Source organism: Stegostoma tigrinum, chromosome 20 (genome assembly GCF_030684315.1).
Source record: "Stegostoma tigrinum isolate sSteTig4 chromosome 20, sSteTig4.hap1, whole genome shotgun sequence".
In the NCBI taxonomy this organism is placed as follows: Eukaryota; Metazoa; Chordata; class Chondrichthyes; order Orectolobiformes; family Stegostomatidae; genus Stegostoma; species Stegostoma tigrinum.
Window position 1 is genome coordinate 23,069,389 of NC_081373.1, and position 21,414 is coordinate 23,090,802.

Here is a 21,414-nt window from a genome sequence, read left to right on the forward strand (position 1 = left end):
TATTTCCCGCAACACATCCCTCACACCCCACCCCCGCCACAACCGCCCAAAGAGGATCCCCCTCGTTCTCACATACCACCCTACCAACCTCCGGATACAACGCATCATCCTCCGACACTTCCGCCATTTACAATCCGACCCCACCACCCAAGACATTTTTCCATCCCCACCCCTGTCTGCTTTCCGGAGAGACCACTCTCTCCGTGACTCCCTTGTTCGCTCCACACTGCCCTCCAACCCCACCACACCCGGCACCTTCCCCTGCAACCGCAGGAAATGCTACACTTGCCCCCACACCTCCTCCCTCACCCCTATCCCAGGCCCCAAGATGACATTCCACATTAAGCAGAGGTTCACCTGCGCATCTGCCAATGTGGTATACTGCATCCACTATACCCGGTGTGGCTTCCTCTACATTGGGGAAACCAAGCGGAGGCTTGGAGACCGCTTTGCAGAACACCTCTGCTCAGTTCGCAATAAACAACTGCACCTCCCAGTCGCAAACCATTTCCACTCCCCCTCCCATTCTTTAGATGACATGTCCATCATGGGCCTCCTGCAGTGCCACAATGATGCCACCTGAAGATTGCAGGAACAGCAACTCATATTCCGCCTGGGAACCCTGCAGCCTAATGGTATCAATGTGGACTTCACCAGTTTCAAAATCTCCCCTTCCCCAACTGCATCCCTAAACCAGCCCAGTTCATCCCCTCCCCCCACTGCACCACACAACCAGCCCAGCTCTTCCCCCCCCCCACCCACTGCTTCCCAAAACCAGTCCAACCTGTCTCTGCCTCCCTAACCTGTTCTTCCTCTCACCCATCCCTTCCTCCCACCCCAAGCCGCACCCCCATCTCCTACCTACTAACCTCATCCCACCTCCTTGACCTGTCCGTCTTCCCTGGACTGACCTATCCCCTCCCTACCTCCCCACCTATACTCTCTCCACCTATCTTCTTTACTCTCCATCTTCGGTCCGCCTCCCCCTCTCTCTCCCTATTTATTCCAGAACCCTCACCCCATCCCCCTCTCTGATGAAGGGTCTAGGCCCGAAACGTCAGCTTTTGTGCTCCTGAGATGCTGATTGGCCTGCTGTGTTCATCCAGCCTCGCATTTTGTTATCTTGGAATTCTCCAGTGTCTGCAGTTCCCATTATCTCTAACTTTTCCTAATCCTGTGAGTCTGTGTTAGGAGATGGGACTGGGAATAAAGTTTACTGCTACCTGATACTTTCCCATTGCTGAGTGATCTTACTGGAAGTGGGGTTAATGCAACAGTAACTGCCAGTCCAGCAGAAGCAGGGGGTTAATTAATTTCATTAATGGGCCAATTGCTGAATGCTAATGGTATTTCCAGGACTTTCCTGATAGCAGACTGGCCGCTGTTTGAGGCTGATGCCTGGCAGGTACCTACAGGCAAAGCCCTGATGACAGGCCAGTTTGGGGATATTGAAATATTCACTCAGTCAACCAGCAGGACCCAACTATTATTACAGATACAATCACAAGTCATCCTATGTACAGGTATCCCTTTATATTGATACCCTGACAACTGTGGTCATGGACAATTTTCACATTTTTTAAGATGACACAGGGAGCACCTCCATTTTAAGACACCCTCAGAGTCTCCTACCTGGCTCAGCAGCATTCATCTCAGCAATTACACCCCAACTGGGAAATTCTGCTTGTGCATTATGTGTATTCAAGCAAATCCCCACAAGAGACAGTTATAATGGAGTGATGCTAACATTTCTAAATCAAACACTTATTTATCTATGGTGAAACATGGGTGAAAATGTCAGGTCCATTAGATATACAGAACTAAGGTCAAAAATAGTATAAGAAGGAGCACTGATTAAAATAAATCAAGAAGTGCCCATTAGTTGATTCCAATCATTTGGTTTTCAAAGTTTGCAAATCCAGTTGTGATTAGACAAGGTCTCAACTCATTCAGCAATCTCACTCGGTCATGGATGAGAGACAGTCTTTGGCCCAGAAATTCCAACAGTGGGATACTGGTAGATTGAAGTTGGGACTGCTTGGAGTTGCAATTCAGGATCACGTGGAAGCCCTGACGCAGCTGACCTGTCAGGAATTGATCAAGAAATTGAAATTTCATGGGGCAGTTACTCTGAGCTTGAAACCTTCTGAAAATGTCCCCTAGAGTCGGAGATATTTTAGGTTTCTGACTCACTTAGAGGATTAAAATTCTGCTCCAAATTCAGGGCACTTATTAAATTAAACGCACCAACTCAGCATTAACTCCTCCTCATCATCGGATCTTCCTGATTCCTAAAACCCCAAATCTAACAGCATCACCACACCCCACCCAACCTGTCTCCACCAAACCCAAAACCCAAACTCCCTGATCCAACAACCCCAACCCTGCTAGACCAAACAAGCCCTGACCCTGATCAGAAGTTCTGGATCGGGCCCTTGTACGGATACTAGAAGCCCAGTTCTCACAACTTGACTCTAATTCCAATATTGCATTCTCTTTCCTCTTACCCCTCTTACTCTGTGCTTCTTTGACTGTGTTAATTGTTCTTTGATTTTTCTGTATTGCTTGCTCACTGCATCTTTGTCATTTTATTCCATTCACACTGCTGTGTTCTCCTGTACTGGTTACCCTTCAGCATTTCACACTGATGTTCATTCATTCTCTCTTTCTCAGCTTCTGTCTGGCTCCTTGGACAGTGTAGCTAATTGTTTTGAGCCTATTAATTTCTAAAATAATGTTATGAAAGCAAGTTCATTCGGATTACTCATCCGAGCCTCTTGCCATTTATGCACCAGGGAGTAAACTTTGTTTTGTTTCGTAAGCTAAGGAGACATAGTCCATAATGGCCCATAGACATCTCCCTCCAGTCGAGAGACAATTGGTTATGCATGGTTTGAGAGTAAACACTCCACAAGTGTGGGGTAAAGTAAAAAGCTGACCTCCATGAACTTCCACAACTGGCACAGGAATCGAGCCTGCATTGTTGGCTTTGTTCTACAGCACATTGTAGTCACCTGCCCAACAAGCTAACCAACACAATGTTTCGTAAGGTAGTTAAATACAAATGAGATTTTTTGATATTATTAGAAATTTGATTTATTTTTCACACTCCTGTCTATGGACAATAATTGTCCACAGATTTTTAGTGTGAAGTCACTATGCCAGCCTAGTTCCAGCCAAATAAGATGCCCTGTGATGCACTTCCGCACTTGAGGCCATTGAAGATTGTAGTTATTTTTAATTCACGCAGCTCTTAGGTTTTTGGCATGGTAACAAATCTTGTTTGTAGTAAAACTGCATGGAAACTGTGTAAGGGTACAACTTTCCACAAATTATGATGCTCAATTGCATTGATAATCAGGTTCTCTGTATGATTTGAGAACAATGGAAAGACAGAAAATGCTAAGAGATGAAGCAAAAGGAAAGAAACTTTAGAATGGAAGTGAGAAAGCCAGAAGTAAATATAGGTAGAGAAAGGAAAAGTGAACATACTTGCAGGAATAAACGGCACACTGAGCAGATTGTTTAGAGATATGTCTCTTTTAGGGATGTTCCTGTTACAAAAACTTAGGTCATTAAACAAATTCCTGTATGTTTGCAAAGCTAGATAAGCTTTTCTGAAAAGCTGACAAAACACATGTTCTTTTTGCTCAGTATCTCTATGTAACCTGCCAGGATTTGTCAAGAGCCTTACATTTCTTGAGATCTCAGCAGAGTGGTAATGTGTGCAAGCTGGATTTGTTATAGCTCAAAAGATTGAACAGATTTATATATAAATTACTCATTCACTGTGACAAGAGTGTAGTGACCATTACTCAAAAATAAGGAGCTCAGTAAGATTATGTTCATTTCCAAGACTGGCTTCTACTCCATTGGACTGGGAATGGCATTGCTAGGAATTTACCTCATTGTGTTCAGTAGCAATTTGTTCAACCAACAAAGCTATCATGGGTTACCCTGAAAAGTTCATGTGAAGTGAATTAATATCTTGTGAAGCAAGTTTTGAGGATACATATACCTATGTATATTTTGGGCACTTGTACATGCATCTTACCTTTTGTGTAGTGCACTGAGAAAACCTGTCCATAGATTTCCTCTGCGATAACAAGGTGCAGAGCTGGATGAACACATCAGGCCGAGCAGTATCAGAGGAGCAGGAAAGGTCAGATACGTGCATCTCAAATATGGGTCTGTATTCAGGTGATACAACAATAATAGAGTGGTATCCCACGTTCAAATCTCAACTGTTTAGCCATGGTCCTCTATTCACCCATTCTTACTGCAACTACTGAGCTGATCTGCTCAACTATACTTTCCTTTCCATGTTTGACATTCTGGTCCTCATTAAAACTCTTACTCTTTTTTTTATTCTGTCCATTCCTCTCTTGTGGCTCTCATCTCACTCCCGTAAGTCCAAGGGATATAGATCTGAACATGTATGGGAGGTAACTGGTTCTCTTATTCATTGTCACATCTGGTTAGGTCACATAAACAGTGACCACAGTAGAAGAACAGAATATCTCTGGTCACCATTTCTTTACTCACTCAGACCGATGGCTCTGTTACATTAATTTGCTGACTGTTTGGGTTTCATGCTCTCTATTTTCAAAGCTGCAGAAGTAAAGCACTGAACGGTTCTGCTGTTGTTTGCCAAAGTTGCTCACTATTCTAGGATCAATGCAGGATGCAAAGATAATCTTCACCTTCTTTCCTGACTGCAAGCTCTTCTTAAACTCTTCTCCTGTGTCTCTCCCACCCTCACTTGCAAAATCTACCTGTAACACCTCGCTTCTAAAACAAAAAAACCTTGATACCTCCATGCTAGCGAGCTATCATGCCATCCTGAATCCCCCATTCATCTCTAAACTTCTTGAACGTAGTGTTGCTTGCCAAATCTCTGCCCTCCTTTGTCACAACTCCATGTTTGAATTCTCCCAATCAGGTATCCTCCTCTGACACAATCTCAAAAGAGTTCTCATTAAAGTCACAAGATACAACATTTGACACAGATAAATTACCCTCCTCCCCTTCACAGCTTGCCCACAACCTTTGACGTAGTTAATCACCTCATCCTCTTCCAGCATCTCCCTCACCAGGAAACAGTTGTATGGGGCAATTCTTATTGAATTGTAGACAAAACCTCAGGTGTAATGGCTTCTCTTTCTGCTCGCACAACATTACCTCTGCTATCCCCCCAGGATCTATACTTTACCTCCTCCAGTTTCTCAGCCACGTGCTGCTGCTCAATGACATCCTCTGAAAACACAAGCCATTTTCTGTATGTACCTTAATGACACCTAAAACTAACTGGTAAAACGTCTGTGGACGAGCACTCAATGTCATAACCTTCAAGGATATGGGCCAAACACTGAAAAGTAGCGTTAGTGGAGATGGGCGATCTCTTTTTTGTGTCAGTGCAGATTTGATGGGCTGAAGGGCCTCTTCTGTATTATAAACCTTTTGTGCTTTTTCTTTTGACTCCTCCGCTCTGGCTGGATTAACAAATTGCTTGGCAATATTGGATGAGCTTAAATTTTCCCCAATCAAATATTGTGAAGATGGAAGCCAGTATCCTTGTCCCAATTCCCTAGCTACCAATGCCGTCACTCTTCCTGGTAACGCCCTGAGGCTGAATCAAACTGCTCACAACCTCAGTCTCCTATCATACCCAGACATAAGCTCCAGCCACACATTCCCACGAGCACTATTAATAGTTATTGCTACCTCCCTATCATTGCTTAACCCCTGCCCCCTTCTCAGGTCATATGGTGCTGAAATCCTCATCCATTCCTTTGTTAACTCAAAGCTTGACTAATGTAATGCGCTCCTGGTGGCTTTCCACATTTTACCTTCTGCAAGCTTGAGTTCATCTCCAACCCGGAATGTGAAACTAGTAGTGGCGGATCATTTATCATTTAAAACCCTTCAGGAAGAAACTCTGCAGGCCTCACCCAGCTGAGACTATATTTGAAATAAAGCAAGGTACTGGAGAAGTCAGCAGATCCGCCAGCATGTGGGGAGAGAGAAACAGAGCCCTTGTTTTGAGCCCAATTAGACTCTACTTCAGAACTGAAGGCAGGTGGATAATTGGTAAATTATTTATTGCTGATGAAGGTGCAATGTGATCAGAAAGGAAGGTCAAGGAAAGTTTAGAAGGTGAAACAGATTAGGGATCAAAGATGTCATATGACAAAAGTTGTAAAGAATGCAGAGAATCGATCGTGAGCAGGCTTCAATAGCAGAATGAAGATGAGCTCTGACTGAAACAAAAACAAGATATGGACGTGGGGAGACCAGAACATGTAAGAAATAAGGACAAAGCTCATGGTCTGAAGTGTTGAACTTTGACTCCAGAAGGCTGTAAGCGTCAAAGTGAAATATGAGGTGCTGCTTCATCAGTTTCTGTTCAGCTTCTCTGGAACGTTGCAACAGTCTAGGAGACAGAGCAAGAGAATGTATTGAGGTGGCAAATGACTGAAAGCGTGGAGTCGAGTTCATGGACAGAGTGTAGGTGTTCTACAAAGTGGTCACCCAGTCTGCATTTAGTCTCTCCATTGCAGGAGCCACTGCATAATGAGCAATGATGGCAATGAACTAGATTGAACAAAGTCCTAGTAAACCTGGAAGGAGTGTTTGGAGCCTTGGATCGAGAGGAGGGAGGAAAGAAAAGGAACAGTGTTACCATCTCCAGTGATTGCATAGGAAGGTGCCATAGTAGAAGGAATGAGATTTTGGGGGTGATAGAGGAGCAGACCAGAGTGTCACAGAGTGAGTATTCTCTTCAGTGTACTGACAGGAGAGAGGAAGGGAAGATATGGCGGCATCATGCAGGAGATTTAGTAACTAGCAGAATGTCACAGGGAACAGTGCTGGGCCAGTTATTAACAATGTATATTAATGACTTAGATGAAGGAAGTAAATGTCCTACAGCCAAGTTTGCAGATAACAAAAATACGTAGGAAGGCAAATGCAGAGGATAATACAGTCTACAGAGGGATATAGACAGATTAAGTGAGAGGAAAATTTGGAAGATGAAACATAATGTGGAAAAATACGAGTTTATGCACTTTGGCAGGAAGAATAGAGGAGTGAATATTATTTAAGTTGAGAGAAATGAATTTAGGAGACTGTACATGCATCACAAAGTGTTCACATCCAGGTTCAGTCGGTAATAAGGAAAGGAAATGGAGTTTTGACCTTCATTTCAAAGGGAATGGATAACAAAAATGGGGGCACCTTCTAAGACTGTACAAAGCACCACTCAAAACACACTTAGAATACCATGAGCAGCTTTGATCCCCTTAACTAAGTTAAGATATGCTGGCATCAGCAGCAGTTCAGAGAGGGTTCACTTGGTCGATCCTTGGTAAGGAGGGACTTTCTGAGGAGGGGTTGAGTAGACTGGGCTTGTACTCATTGAAATTTAGAAGAATAAGATAAGACCTTATTGAAACATATAGGATTCTTAGGAGGTGTGATAGGGGAGATGCCAAGAGATTGTTTTTAACCCTGGGAGAGTCTGTGACCAGAGGACTTTATCTCAGGCCAGCCTAGACACTCTATGATTCTATGAAATAAATTTAATGTGGTATGAACAGGCTAAAATGATGGGTCCGCTGGGGCTGTCCGTTGTTTGGATTTGGGAAAAAGGTAGAAATAGGCTGTTCGGAATTTGACGCTAAGACTTGGGAAGCTGTCGAAGGAACATCTCCAGGGCAGAAGAGATCAGTGACAGTCCTGGAAAGAAAAGCTTGATATTCAGTTGTGTGGGTTCATCATCTGCGAGGAGATTGGTATGTTGATGCTCAGCTTCTGTGAGACAGAGGTCAGTCTGCCAGGTGACAACAATGCCACGCTTGTCAGCAGGTTTGATAACAAAATCAAGGCTAGACATGAGTGAATGAGTATAGCAAAATCAGAGAAAGACATGTTAAAATGGATGAGAGGTATAGAGAAGTTAAGGTGGCTGCTGTCACAGCAACTGTTCTCGATGAAAAGATCGAGAGAGGGTAAGAGGCCAGAGAGGCGCCTAGGTGAAGGAAGCATATTGGAGACAGGTGAGGTCTGTTGAATGGCTAGAGGACTCTGTAAGAAAACAGCACTGATGAATGAAACCACATGGAAAACCACTGTTTACTGAGAAACCAAGCTTATAGGGAGCTTTGCCATCCCTGAACAAGCAATACAAAAGCTTAACAGTTGGGACCCAGGATTTAATCTTGCAACTCAAGATCTCTTAAAAACTTTAACCACAACTGCCTGGACCTTCCTGTCTGTACAAGCATCCCTTCCCCACCTTCATCATAAGCTCATTACCTCTGTGTGTGTGTGTGTGTGTGTGTGTGTGTGTATATATGTTTGATGGCATGTTTTTATTTTTTTTTCAGGTGAAGGAAATTATAAAACTCTACAATCTCACATTAGAATTAACTTTCCCTCATTCTTGATCTGGTCAACTAATTTTCATTGAAGTCTGACAGCTACCTGCTGAAAAGAATTTTTTAAAAAATTGCTGTGACCAACTAAGCGGGAGAGATCTGATCACCACTTCTCACTTGGCTGTAACAATAGGCTTATATGTGACCTCAGACTGACAGCTATGGTGTTAGCTCTTAGCTCCAGTCTGAAACAGCCAAGTTGGAATGTGTAAACCAATTCTGATGTGAGTCAGCTGATAGAACCATTGGCATTGAATCAGTACTATTTTCAACCTCATTGCACCCTATGTCTTCCCAATTTTTCCAGCCCGTTTTTCTACTTAATATGATAGACTTCGATTTGTTCAGAGAAAGAAAAGTTAATAGGAGAGGACCTGGAATGAGGAAGTTGCATTTGTGTTTTTACTTGGTGGAACAAACATCATCTGCACAAAGCAATTACAAAGATGTTTAACACCCAGGTGACTAGCCTATGACATGCCTGTGTGGTCAGATTGGGCCCATTGCTTTTTTTTTCCAGATTAGATTCCCTAACAGGCCCTTTGACCCAACAAGTCCACACTGCCCCTTGGAGCATCCCACCCAGACCCATTCCCCTATAACCCACACATGCCTGAACAGTACAGGCAATTTAGTATGGCCAATCCACCTAGTCCGCACATCTTTGGACTGTGGGAGGAAACCGGAGCATTCGGAGAAAACCCATGCAGACACGGGGAGAATGTGCGAACTCCACACACAGCCTGAGGCTGGAATCGAACCTGGGTCCCTGGTGCTGTGAGGCTACAGTGCTAACCACTGAGCCACCTTGCTTGCATCACAAGAAAAGCATCCTTATTACTCAAGGACAAATAAAAATGGTCGTTTTTGGAAAAGTAGCTATGAAAATGTTAGCTTTTGAGGACGTGTGCATACAAGCTTCAAAGCACATGTTTTTGGATAACAAGCTATATTAGGATATGACTTCAGAGACCACAAACCAGACACTTATTAAGGCAGTTAATTGCATCCATGCGACCGCAAATGAAGCTTATGTTTGAAGACACTGCTTTTGTATCAACTTGTTTGCACCCAGTTGATATGTTGTAGCTGTTCCTGCTTGCAGTGAGTGATAAATTAAAGTTTTTGATGGTACATTGTTTATTCCCATTCCTTTGTAGAACACAGCGTATTTCAAGTTTGCAGAATTTCGTTTGAAAAGAGATTAGTTAATGAGAAACATATTCAACTACACCAAGATGCAGGGGAAGTCCAAGATCAAATACCAAACATGTTATGTTCACATTCGGCTTCGGAATTTTATAATTTTTAATGAAGACCAATAAATTTTTTTTAAAAAGGAGCTTTTAATCATTACGATCATATTTTTGAAGTTGAAAATGTAGGGCTGACCTTTCCCAAAATCTAGCTAAGCGATAATTTCAGGGAGTTTCAGGGAGATGGCTTTCCTTTTGTAAGCTCCAGTGAGTTACTTCACATGGTCCTCCACTGCTCTTCTCAGTAGATGTCTACCACAGCTCGATGATGCCATTCTCACACTCCCTTCTGCTCACCCAGTAATGAAAATGCTTGCTACTGCCAAGACCTTCGAAGATACTTGCTTAAACCCCAGCTGGCACCAGGGTCAAATGCTGCCAGCCAACAATAATCCTTCACTAAACACGTAGTGGGTGGGAATCAAAAAAGAAATGCTCCTGAGGATACAATGGAGGTTAGGGTGATACTTCATTACCAGCAGAATATCCCATTCCTAATTATATTCACACTATAAATCATCACCTGTCCAGTTCAATGCCATTGCAGCTGCAGCTACAAGAACGAAGCTACAGACAGTACCCATCCTTATCACCCCTACTGTTTCTGTAATACCCAGCATTGCATGACACCTTGTGGGAGCCTCATGAGTTGGAATGCCTTCAAACGGTTGTTAAAATTCACTTTTATTAAGTGACAGGAAAAACGGAAGATAGAACAAACAGAAAAGCTGCATTTGCTTCTGGAACGAAACAAGAGCTACTTGCTTTCCAAGCAACAACAAGTTTATGGTCAACAAATTGCAACTTCATCCAGTTCACATTTATTGGAAAGGGGCATCAATTTAGCCCTGTCTGGCTTATTGCACCCAGCGCTGCATTGCTGGATCACAGTGAGGGTGATGATCCTCTCGTTCAATGTCTTTATCTTCCTCCTTGGAAGACTGCTGTTCCTCTTCCAGCTCTTCAGCATCCATCACGCCACCTCTTTGCCTGCTCTACATAATCAGGAGTGTGCTGCAAGGCAGTTTATCTCTCTCCCCTCAGGATGATCCAAGGATCAGCTAACTCCAGATTGATATCACTTGTCCAGGTGCTCACAATTTTTCTATAGTGGCGCCGATGCCAGGGATGATAGATAATTCTGGGATATCCTGGCAATGGCGAGTGCTAGACTCAGGCCAACATCAGATAAGAAGGGCACCACCTGGGCTGATCTGTAGCCAATGAGACAATATTGGAATGAAAGTGCGAGAAAATTTGCTATGCCTCATAGAGAGGCCATAAGACAGAGATCGTAAAATGGAGGTGGAGATGTAAGCCATTCAGCCCATCTAATCTGCTCCAGAGAGAAGCCCTTTACGAAAGTTGATGAAACTGATGTATAAGCAAAATGTCATAAGATTCAGCCCTCTTGCTTATTAGGAAAGATCGATGGTGTGGGCAAGATTGTTTGCAGCCAGGATTTGTACTTGATGTAGTTGGTCTCATCATGAGGTTCCCATGCAGTTGCCTCTGATTATAGAGAGACTTTAATCTGTATTGTGCTCTATGCCTAATTACTGCACTTTTCCCTGAGGATCTCTCATACCTCACAAGTAGATTCCGCTCCCTCAGACAGAAGAAACCATTTACCCCACCCCATTCCAGCTGTGATGACAGCCATTTTCCATTTCCACTGCACATTTGCGCTTTGGTTGAGAGTGAAAGGCAGCATACACAGTGACGTGCAGTGTTACCCTGTCAATTTCGGTGCCCCCCTCCCCATCCCAAACCTTCATGTTTCTATCTTCCTTAAATTCCCTGTCACCTCTTCACGGGTTTGCACTTCCCCATTTTCTGACTCAACTCTTTTCTTTAAATCTTCATCTCCTGAGCTCCAAGCCTTAGCCGTGCCAAGCATCATGATGCACTGACCTGCATTGAATCCAGGATAGTAGTGACCATCGACACACCTCCTCCCATACTGCCCTGTACTTTTCAGGGGGTTTGAATGTCACTCAAGTTGCCAGTGGCAGGAGGCAGCACAGTGACCAAGAGATACCAAACAAAGCAATTTTTAATTTCACATTCTATGTGGAGTCATTGTGGGAAACAGGAATGCTCTTCCGTGTCCTGCAAGGAATCCACAGGCCTCATCAACCTCAGATTACACTCACCAACCCAGGGTAAGCATCTGGATTGAGTTTCCATATGGGGAGGGGTTACGTGGTGACAAAATAAAATAATGCAGAACGTTTCCTTTAAAAGTTCCATTGTTTTGTCAGTTCCTCTTCAGTGCATGTGTTGTTTCAGCAGCAGGCTCTGTTGTCTAATGCCAAGGGAATCATTTCATTGTCCTGTGTGTAATAAGATGAGAGAAGAGACTGGCATCATGCAGTCCCTTGCTCCTCATGTACATGTCCTTGCTGAACTAAAGGTGCCATCAGACGACTTTATCTACAAAATGTACAACAGAGACTTAGTAGGCAGGCTTCAATTCCATATTCACAAAAATGCAACAGACATAGAAAGTGTTAATAAATGTGGGGGGAACCACAGTGGAGAAAACCAGCAATCAGCAATTTGAAACAGTTGCCAGAGAAAAGCTTGGCAGCCAGTAAACAGCTAGTGATGGCCAAAAAGAAGAATGGAAACCACCGAGATTGCTTGATTTATTTTTGGCTACATCAACTTCTGTGGTGGACTGCGTAGGTGGGCAGGGCAGTGGCAATTGGAATTGAACCTGCAAAAATGTGAGGTAGGGCACTTGGGGATGACTAACAAAGCAAACGATTACACTGAGTGGTAGGACTCTAGAAAGTGCTGAAGATCACAGGGGTCTTGTGTACATATTCACAGATCTCTGGAGTTGGCAGAGCAAGTAATTAAGGTAGTTAAGAAAGCACATGTCATACTTGTCTTTAATTTATATTTTCAAACCAACTTGTTCAGAGATATTATTCTACACCCTGAAGCAGGTGGGTTGTGACCATATTTCAAAGGCAGGGACACCACCACTACACCACAAGAGCTCTTACAGCCAAGGCATAGAATGTAAGAGTAGAGCAGTTATCCTAGAGCTGTATGCAATGCTGGTTAGACCACAACTGGAGTACTGCATGTAATTCTAGTCACTACATTAAGGTAGGATGTGACTGCAATAGAGAGGGTGCAGAGGAGATATACCAGGTTGCTGCCTGGGCCTGAGGGCTGAGCCATGAGCCATTGGATTGTTTTCCTCCGAGCAGTGAAGGTTCATAGAGGTCAGTAAGATTGATGGGCATTGATAAGGTGGATGGGAAGGCACTTTTATCATTAGCAGTGAGATCGATAACTAGACGCCGCGGATTTAAGCTAAGAGGTGGAAGGCTGAGAGGAGAGTTGAGGAGAGCTATTTTTCAGAGAATGGTGAAAGTCTGGAACTCAGTATCTCAAGGTTGGTTGAGTCAGAGTATCTGGGAACATTTAAGCATTATTTAAATAGTCACTTGAATTTTGAATAATCTTAGGGTGGTAGCCAATAGCTGGAAAATAGGACGAGTCCAGTCAGATCTTTGTTGACTGACATTGACTCAATGGGCCAAATGACCTCATGCGTTGTAAGTGTCATGAGTCTAAATTTCAGCAGGCAACCTGTTGTATTCAACTGAGGATTATTACTGAAAATAAGGTTTGATTACACGTGAAGGCATTAAGTCTGAATAGATTTGGAAAATGATTAAACGTAACCATGAAATAGAATTTTCTGTACTTGAAACACCACCAAGAATGTTTCCCATTAGAAATCTGTGACCTCCTAGAAGTTTGAATCTTTAGGTTTCCCACATCTAAAGCTCTCTTCGACAGAGATTTAACAAGATAATGCGGTCTCATTATTGACATGAATTTAGCTGCATTTTTTAACAATTGACAACAAAGTTGGTCACTCGCAATGCAGGCCAGGTCTGATGTCTGTCAGCCTGTTGCTTTTTGCCAACCTGTGTATTAATTAAAAGTAAAAGTTAATGGAATGATGACAACAGTTTCACCATACCTTGTGATACCAATCATATTAAGGGGCAATAAACCTTTTTAAGTGTAAAAAGTGCCAAAACTACAGGACATTTACAATATTAATGATGAACACAAACAATTGCAAGGTAGACTTTTCTTGCAGTTCTGGTCATTTCCCTTTGTCCTTATTTTAATCATCTGCTCATTTTAAAGTGCAAATATTCTGCCTTTCTTGGCATATCTATGAGGAAGGAAATATTTCCTCACTTGACTGTAACAGCTGCTCATCCCAATGGTCAGTGGTATATTAAAATGAGGGTTTCAATTAAACTAAGGTACATGAAACCTGTGCCAATTTTACAAGCAGCCATTGAAATAATCAGCTTGAGAAAACAGGCCTTCAGGCAGCACATTTGTACTGTAAGCATGTTGCTGATTAGCACTAAAGGAAAGTGGAGCTGGTGGTAATTGTACTGGAAAATGTGATTTTGGGAAAGTGGTGCTTCACTATATTACCCTAATCTTTGCATAGTTTGTTGTGTTTTGTGATTACTCAAAGTGTATTATTCCCTTTTCAGAGCGCACGGTGTGAGGTAACATCTTGACAGTTCTGTTGGAGATAAAGTTCTTACGCGATTTTAGAAAATGTTAAAGTTTTCAACTGCTACATTCCTAGATCAGACAGTCACATTTACTTTACAATCTGGTTAGGGCCCAATAACTTTTATTTTTAAGCTATGATAATGTGCAAGATCCAGTGGACTTGCTAAGAGACTAATACCACCATTTTCAGCAAAGAACAATGACCGTTACAATATAACTTTAGAACAGTGTTAAAATTTGCTACATATGCAATTATTTCTAATGCACAGAATTAACATGTGGTAAATATGGGTAATAGACTGTGATTAAACACCCCACAGAGCACATCAAATAGCAAGCTCAATCAAAACCAATCCCACAGATTTCTCAGCAATTCTCCCCAGATGTTAATGCCAACGTGGGTCATTAAATCACATTACACTTCACAAGGGGTCACATTTTTCACTTTTTGCTGAAACTTGTTCTCAAGAGCTACTCTGTCATTGACTACTCTTGTTCTGGCCATCACCTGCCTTTCCCAGTCTGCTCCAGAAACAATGCTCCCTCATAGGCAGAACTAACTTTCCATGACTTCACCAAGCCAACACTACTCCTGAATTATTCTGAGCTCTCATCTCACTCAGTTGCATCCAGTAAGCACTGCTTGTGAGCATGTCAACCACACCCCCCATCCATTCTCAGCTACATTGAACTTTTAGTGCTGTACAACTTCCTCTGAGCTCCCAAAGCTCCCAAATCTTGCCTGAGTCCTCACTTACCAAGCTCTTCAATTGTTGTTGAACTTCCCTGAGCCCTCACTGTGCAAAACCCATGTCATTTAGCAGCACAGTCAACAATAGTACACCCTGGAATAGAGTCTCTATCTCTCCCTGCTTCTTCAACTAACTGGCAGTTTCACTGAAAATAGCATTGAAAATGCTGGAAAAGCTCAACAAGTCTGGTAGCATCTCTGGTAAAGAGAGACAAAGAGTTAATGTTTCAAAACCAGTACATCCCTCCTTTGGAACAGAAAGGGCTGGAAATTTTTCACATACTTTTGCCAGAGGTGGAGGAGGGGCAAAGGGAATAGATGGTGTTGAGCCCAATTACAAAAGACATAGGAATTATTAAGGGTGGTGCAAAAGTAAGAGAGATGTGAAATGGATGTAAATTCAAGGAGTTGAAAGGGAGAAATTAAGTCCTCTCTCTAATGACAGCCAAGTAAACAAGGCACAAACAAGACAAGGCTGTGGGGTGGTGGAGAAGAATATCAGAAAAATGGAAAATAGGTATCATGAGGTTGGGTTCTGATGTTGTGGCACTCAACGTTGAGCTTAGAGGCTATAAAGTGCCAAAGTGGAAAATGACATGTTGTCTCTGGAGCTGCTCACAATGTGGTCTCCTTTGCATCAGTGAGACCAAATGCAGACTGGATGACTGCTTTGTGAAACACCTCTGCTTGGTCCAGAGGGATGATCCTGACCTTCCATTTGTTGTCATTTTAGTAAATACTATTGTTCTTATGCTCACATTTCTGCCCTAGCCCTACTGCAGTGCTCCAACAAAGCACAATGCAAGCTCAAGTGTTATGGACCAGTCGAAACCCCCGTCACAATATGTAGAAGACAGTCTAGACCCCAACATTTTCTTATTTTAAAAGTATATGAAATTAGTTACATTCCAGATGCAATTCAATTGATCAAAATATCGTACTTAAAACATCTTATTCATCCACTATAGCTAAAATACAACAAAAGAAAGAAGGAACAGGAACAACTTAAATCTATTGGAAAATGTAACAGAAGAATAGATACAGTAGCTGTCACTAATTAACTGTTCCAATATAGTAACATCCCATAAACACACCCTTGACAAAAGACAAATTCAGAATACAAATTGTCTCACATGCAACTCCAGTAGCAGGAAGCAAATCCCTAACTTTTGTCTGTAACTGACAGGGGAAAAATATCTTCCACTTCTTCAAGATCCCAACAGCAACGGCTGAGAACTAAAAGTAAAAATACTGGTTCTAATCGAGCCTGACCACCCATTCAGCTTGTTTCTATTGTTCCAATTTTTTTGAAAAAAAACCAAGGCCCCTCAATCTGTTTACTTTACTGGCACTGATAGACTGCTCACTGCTACTGCCTTAAAACCTCCCTTCAAAAAAGGACAAAATACATCTTTTAGAGCCACAGTATCATTACACAAGGATCAACATCAAATTTTCCTCCAGGACTCAATATTGAATTATTATGTACTACAGAGGCTGACCATATGATAACTATTCTCCATTTCCTTTACATTCTCCTTACATTCCAACACCCCACCATCTCTACAGCCTTATCTTATTTCTGCCTTGTTTAATTTGCTTGCAGTAGAGATGATTTATTTTTCCATTTAATACTTTAATTTACAGCCTGTTTACATATCCCTGTTTCTTTCATTAACACCTCCCATGTCCTTGTGAAGCTAGAAGCAGACTGAATAAATGACCCTTTATGAAGCAGACACTACCCTGCATAAATTATACAAAATGCAAGATAAAGTTACCATAATCCTACCAGACCATAGCACTGCTTTCCCATGAGAAAGAGCAGTGACTGCTGGTGGTTCAATTTGAGGGTCACCACAGGTCAGCTGAGGGACGAGGTTGAGGAGGAGGAGAGCCCTTTATGGTAACCTTAACCTGTGTGTGAATTGAACCCATGCTGTTGACATTACTCTTCATTACAAGCTAGCTATCCAGCCAACTGAGCTAACTGACAATTTGCACATAAAGAAGGACGGCTTATCTATTATCACAGGACCTTTGTTGCATTTTATTTTTGTGTTTCATCTGCAGATACCAGACAGAGAGCCATTTCCTTTGTCCAGACCAGACCCCATTGAAGGCCACTATGAGGAGGCTGAACCATATGACACCGTCAATAATGGTATGCCATGATGTTACAAACTGCACACAAGACACAGAAATGCACTGGAATGTTTGCTTACATGTATCAATTAGCTTTTAGAAAATGCCATCATTTGAAAAGAAATTGAGGGGAGCTTATAACATAGTGGTAGTGTCCCTACCACTTTGTCAGAAAGTTTGGATTAATGTCCTACCTGCCTCAGGAATGCCTCATAATTTATCCAAAGGGGTTGTTTAACAGATTTTATAAAACAGGGGGATAAATTAGATTAGATTAGATTCATGTTTTCAATGTTTTTAAAATGCAGCAAGTTTCTGCAAAAAGAATGTGTATAAGGGCTTTCCCCTCCTCTGAAGTTCACAAATCTTCATCAAAATTTGCTATAATATTTTGGCCCCTTCACTGCACTCTGGGTGTAATTTGGGTAGAAGTGGATTGGAAGGTCAATAAGTTAGGCTAGGAATTGGGGTACATTGTTACCTAGACTCATGGCAGATTTTAGCTGCCTTTGCAAGAACTTATAATGTCCCCATCTCTTACTGTGTATATGGCATAAAAGGTAAGGTTTCTAATGCTAGGATTTGTCATGCCCCCAGCTCAAAGTCAGACCGGGGATAGAATTGTCCTGACCAGGTGATCCTGACTATATAGTGACAGAAATGGGTGCAGTGTCGGGTTTCTGGTCAGAATCTGGTCCAGATTCTGGCCTGGAACCCCAAAAGGGTAGTTTTTCTTTGTGTTGTTTTGTTAGCTCCTGGCTGCAACATTCCACCCATTCCAGCAGAGCCAACTGATTGCAAGGTGCTGAGTGCCTAAGACCATTCCAATGTCAGACAACAGAACTCTTCATAACCTTACTGATCTTGGCACAGTCAACGGAAGAGGCCCTAGATGGATGTATCTAAGCTTATGCTGGTATATGTTTTCCCCTTTTGTGGTCAGGTGTCCTATTTGTGTACCATTGAGTGTCATTTCAAATCAGCAATGCCATCCTTCCTGTCAACAATATTGGTTTCACTAGGTTGCTTTTCTAGTTTAGTGCAGGACTTTAGTATTGTTGAAAGGAGACACCATTTGCTCATGCCGCTCATTAGGAAATAACAGTTAGACAGACAGGAAGGAAACTAGCCATCAGAATACATGAACATCAACTAGCAACAAAACAGTACAACGAACTCTCCTTAATTTTGGTACATCCAGACAGTGAAGGCCATGAGTTTAAGTGGGACAACATAATCATAGAAGTGCAAGCCAAACATAGATGTGCACGGGAATTCCTAGGGGCATGGTTCTCCACCCATAATGCAATCAACAAATGCATAGAATTGGACCCCATATACAAACCCATACAGACCAAACTGGAAATGGCATGTCTCACCATAATGGACCAGACAGTATAAATTCCAAAGGGAGTAGAATAACATCGCTTCATCGGAGGCTCCGTTGATGATGTCATCTAGCATGGTGACAAAACATCTTAACCGAGAACAAGTCAGCTCGGCGAGCAAGTCAACAACGTCAGGAAATAACAATGTGCAGGAAATATGTAAATGTTGTGCCCCTTTATGTTGGTCATCTTGCAAATCATCCTGATGAGTTGAGATGAGCAATACTCATTTGAATTTAGTTTATAATAAATGAATAGTTTTAAATCCTCCATATCTAAGAAATAGGAAGGATAGACTTTTACTACTTCTTCAACAGTTATTCTGCTCTTGATGAGTTCAAAAGAAAGAAAACTTGCATTTATATCACATTTTTCATGACTGCCATATGTCTCAAAGCACTTAATAGCTGATGCTATCCTTTGAAGTACTGTCCTACAGGAAACTGCTGAGCTATTGTAACATAAGAAATATAGCATTCAGTTTGGACCCCGAAAAGCACCCGCAAACAGCATGAGAGAGTGATCAGGTGATCTTTTTCTCTGAATTTGATTGAACAATAAATTTGGTCAAAAGTTGTGGAAAGCTCCCCTGGTCTCCTTTGAAATAGAGTCTGGGATCTTTTAAGTCTCATCCAAAAGATAGCACCTCCATCACTGCAGAATTCCTCGTCCTTGATTTTTTTTAACTTGACTCTGAAAATGAGACCCTGAACCTGGGACTTTTTAACTTGGAGGGGAGTGTGCTGCCAAGTAAACTATAGCTGACACCCTCCACAATTAACCAACACGGAAAGTATGGGAAATAGGTTTCCCTCATAGGCTGAAAGTAACAGTAATAAGTAGAATCTTAAACCAATGCGCATCATTTTCCCAGAGCGTTCCTTACTGGTGATGCTTTACTTGGCAAGCAGAAAGGGATTTATTTGATAATTTTGTTTGAATGAATATGCAATTCAAGGTTAAAATAGTATCAGAGATAATGGGAACTGCAGATGCTGGAGATTCCAAGATAATAAAATGTGAGGCTGGATGAACACAGCAGGCCAAGCAGCATCTCAGGAGCACAAAAGCTGACGTTTCGGGCCTCGACCCTTCATCAGAGAGGCTGATGAAGGGTCTAGGCCCGAAACGTCAGCTTTTGTGCTCCTGAGATGCTGCTTGGCCTGCTGTGTTCATCCAGCCTCACATTTTATTATCATGCAATTCAAGGTGTCTACTTTTGCCTGGCTAAAAAGAAGTATATACAGTATTGCACTAAAATATGATTATGTGATGATGACTGTGTTAAAACTTCAATGCTTTGTTCACTGCAGATGAAGTTGATGCTGTTAGTAGCTCTTATGAATCCTATGATGAGGATGAGAACGCCAAAGGGAAGTCCATGACACATCAGTGGCCATCTCCAGAGGCCTCCATTGAATTAATGAAAGATGCTCGGATTTGTGCTTTTCTGTGGCGGAAGAAGTGGCTGGGACAATGGGCCAAACAACTTTGTGTCATAAAAGACTGCAAGCTTCTGGTAAATTAACCGCCCAGATGAAAACCTCAAAGTTTGCTTGTTGACTCTTAAAAACTTTTTAAAACAAATCCACCTCCCCTAGGAAGACCCCAAAAACCAATGAAATTCCCAACAATGGCACAAATCTTTCTCATCTTTAATACCCATATGTCAGTAGTTTATCAGAATGGCAGCATTCTCAGTGTTGGGGAGATAAATAAATTATTTTGGAGTAAGAATTCTTCATAAAACACAAATACATGTTTTCCAGGCCAAAGAGTGGAAGATAAAATATCCAAACATTCAAAATGGATCTATTTTAACAAAGTTAGAATTCTAAGGAGATAAAGTTTAATTGATTAATAGCTTCTTGTTGGTGGCATTTACTGCTGACAGCCAGAAGTGACTGATAGTGATTTCAATTTTTGTGACATTTTCTGTCTATTAGTTTAATGCAGGCATGAATTTGTTTTGAGTGAATTATTGTTTCTTTTGAGATGGACCTTGACTCGGTGATACTGTTGCTGCCTCTGACAGAGAACTATGGGTTCAAGCCCCATTCTCTGATGAGGAGGGAAAAGAGTTCCTGCCCCTAAATCCTTGGTTGACAAGCAGTGAAATCTGTTCCCAGCCAGTATTCCCTGTGAGGATCTCGTTAATTAGGTTAACAATGTGTTTATGCAAGAAGGGATTTGAGAAATAACATATAGCAAGATCTGCTAGAATACGAAGCAGCAGGGGTTTGAATTGGTAAAGCAGCATTCTGACGTTAAAATCACCAACAGTCATTTCCAGACTCTGTTGTGTTCTTACTCCAAAATGTCTCAAGTATCAAGAATTTATTGTGATGTAGTAATTGGTATGATTGTTACCATAATCAAATGACACTAGCAAATCCAAAACTGCCTATTTCTATACAAATGCAGTATGATTTCAGTGCGGTGTTCATTTCAGAGTCCATTTTCTATCCCATATATTTCAGTTTGGATCACTCTTAACACTCTGCTAAGTCTGACCCTGTTCCCCTATATGAAAGTTAAAAGCTTTTGGAATGATCAGCATTGATTGTGGGATTTTTCTCCCTTTTTCTAGTGTTACAAAAGCTCAAAGGACCAGAATCCTCAACTGGATGTGAGTCTGATTGGCAGCACAGTTATCTATAAAGAGAAGCAAGTCAAGAAGAAGGAACACACACTGAAGATCACACCAGTAAATTCTGACGTCATCGTATTGGGCCTTCAAAGCAAGGATCAAGCAGAGCAGTGGTTAAAGGTAGTGTACAATCACTGCTACAATTTCACTGGGACAATGTGCATTCAAAGAAACAGAAGATAGAGAGGACAATCAGTGAGGACAATTGAAA

General features: G+C 42.0%; 1 protein-coding gene across 1 annotated transcript in view; it reads left to right on the forward strand.

Moving 5' to 3' along the window:
* The window catches only part of afap1l2 (actin filament associated protein 1-like 2), a 219,742-nt gene that overhangs the window by 155,913 nt on the left and 42,415 nt on the right, over window positions 1-21,414 (forward strand). The window contains exons 5-7 of the mRNA XM_048551350.2: window positions 17,094-17,184; window positions 19,867-20,072; window positions 21,144-21,323. Of these exons, the coding sequence (XP_048407307.1) occupies window positions 17,094-17,184; window positions 19,867-20,072; window positions 21,144-21,323 (477 nt within the window). The remainder of the gene's footprint in view (window positions 1-17,093; window positions 17,185-19,866; window positions 20,073-21,143; window positions 21,324-21,414) is intronic.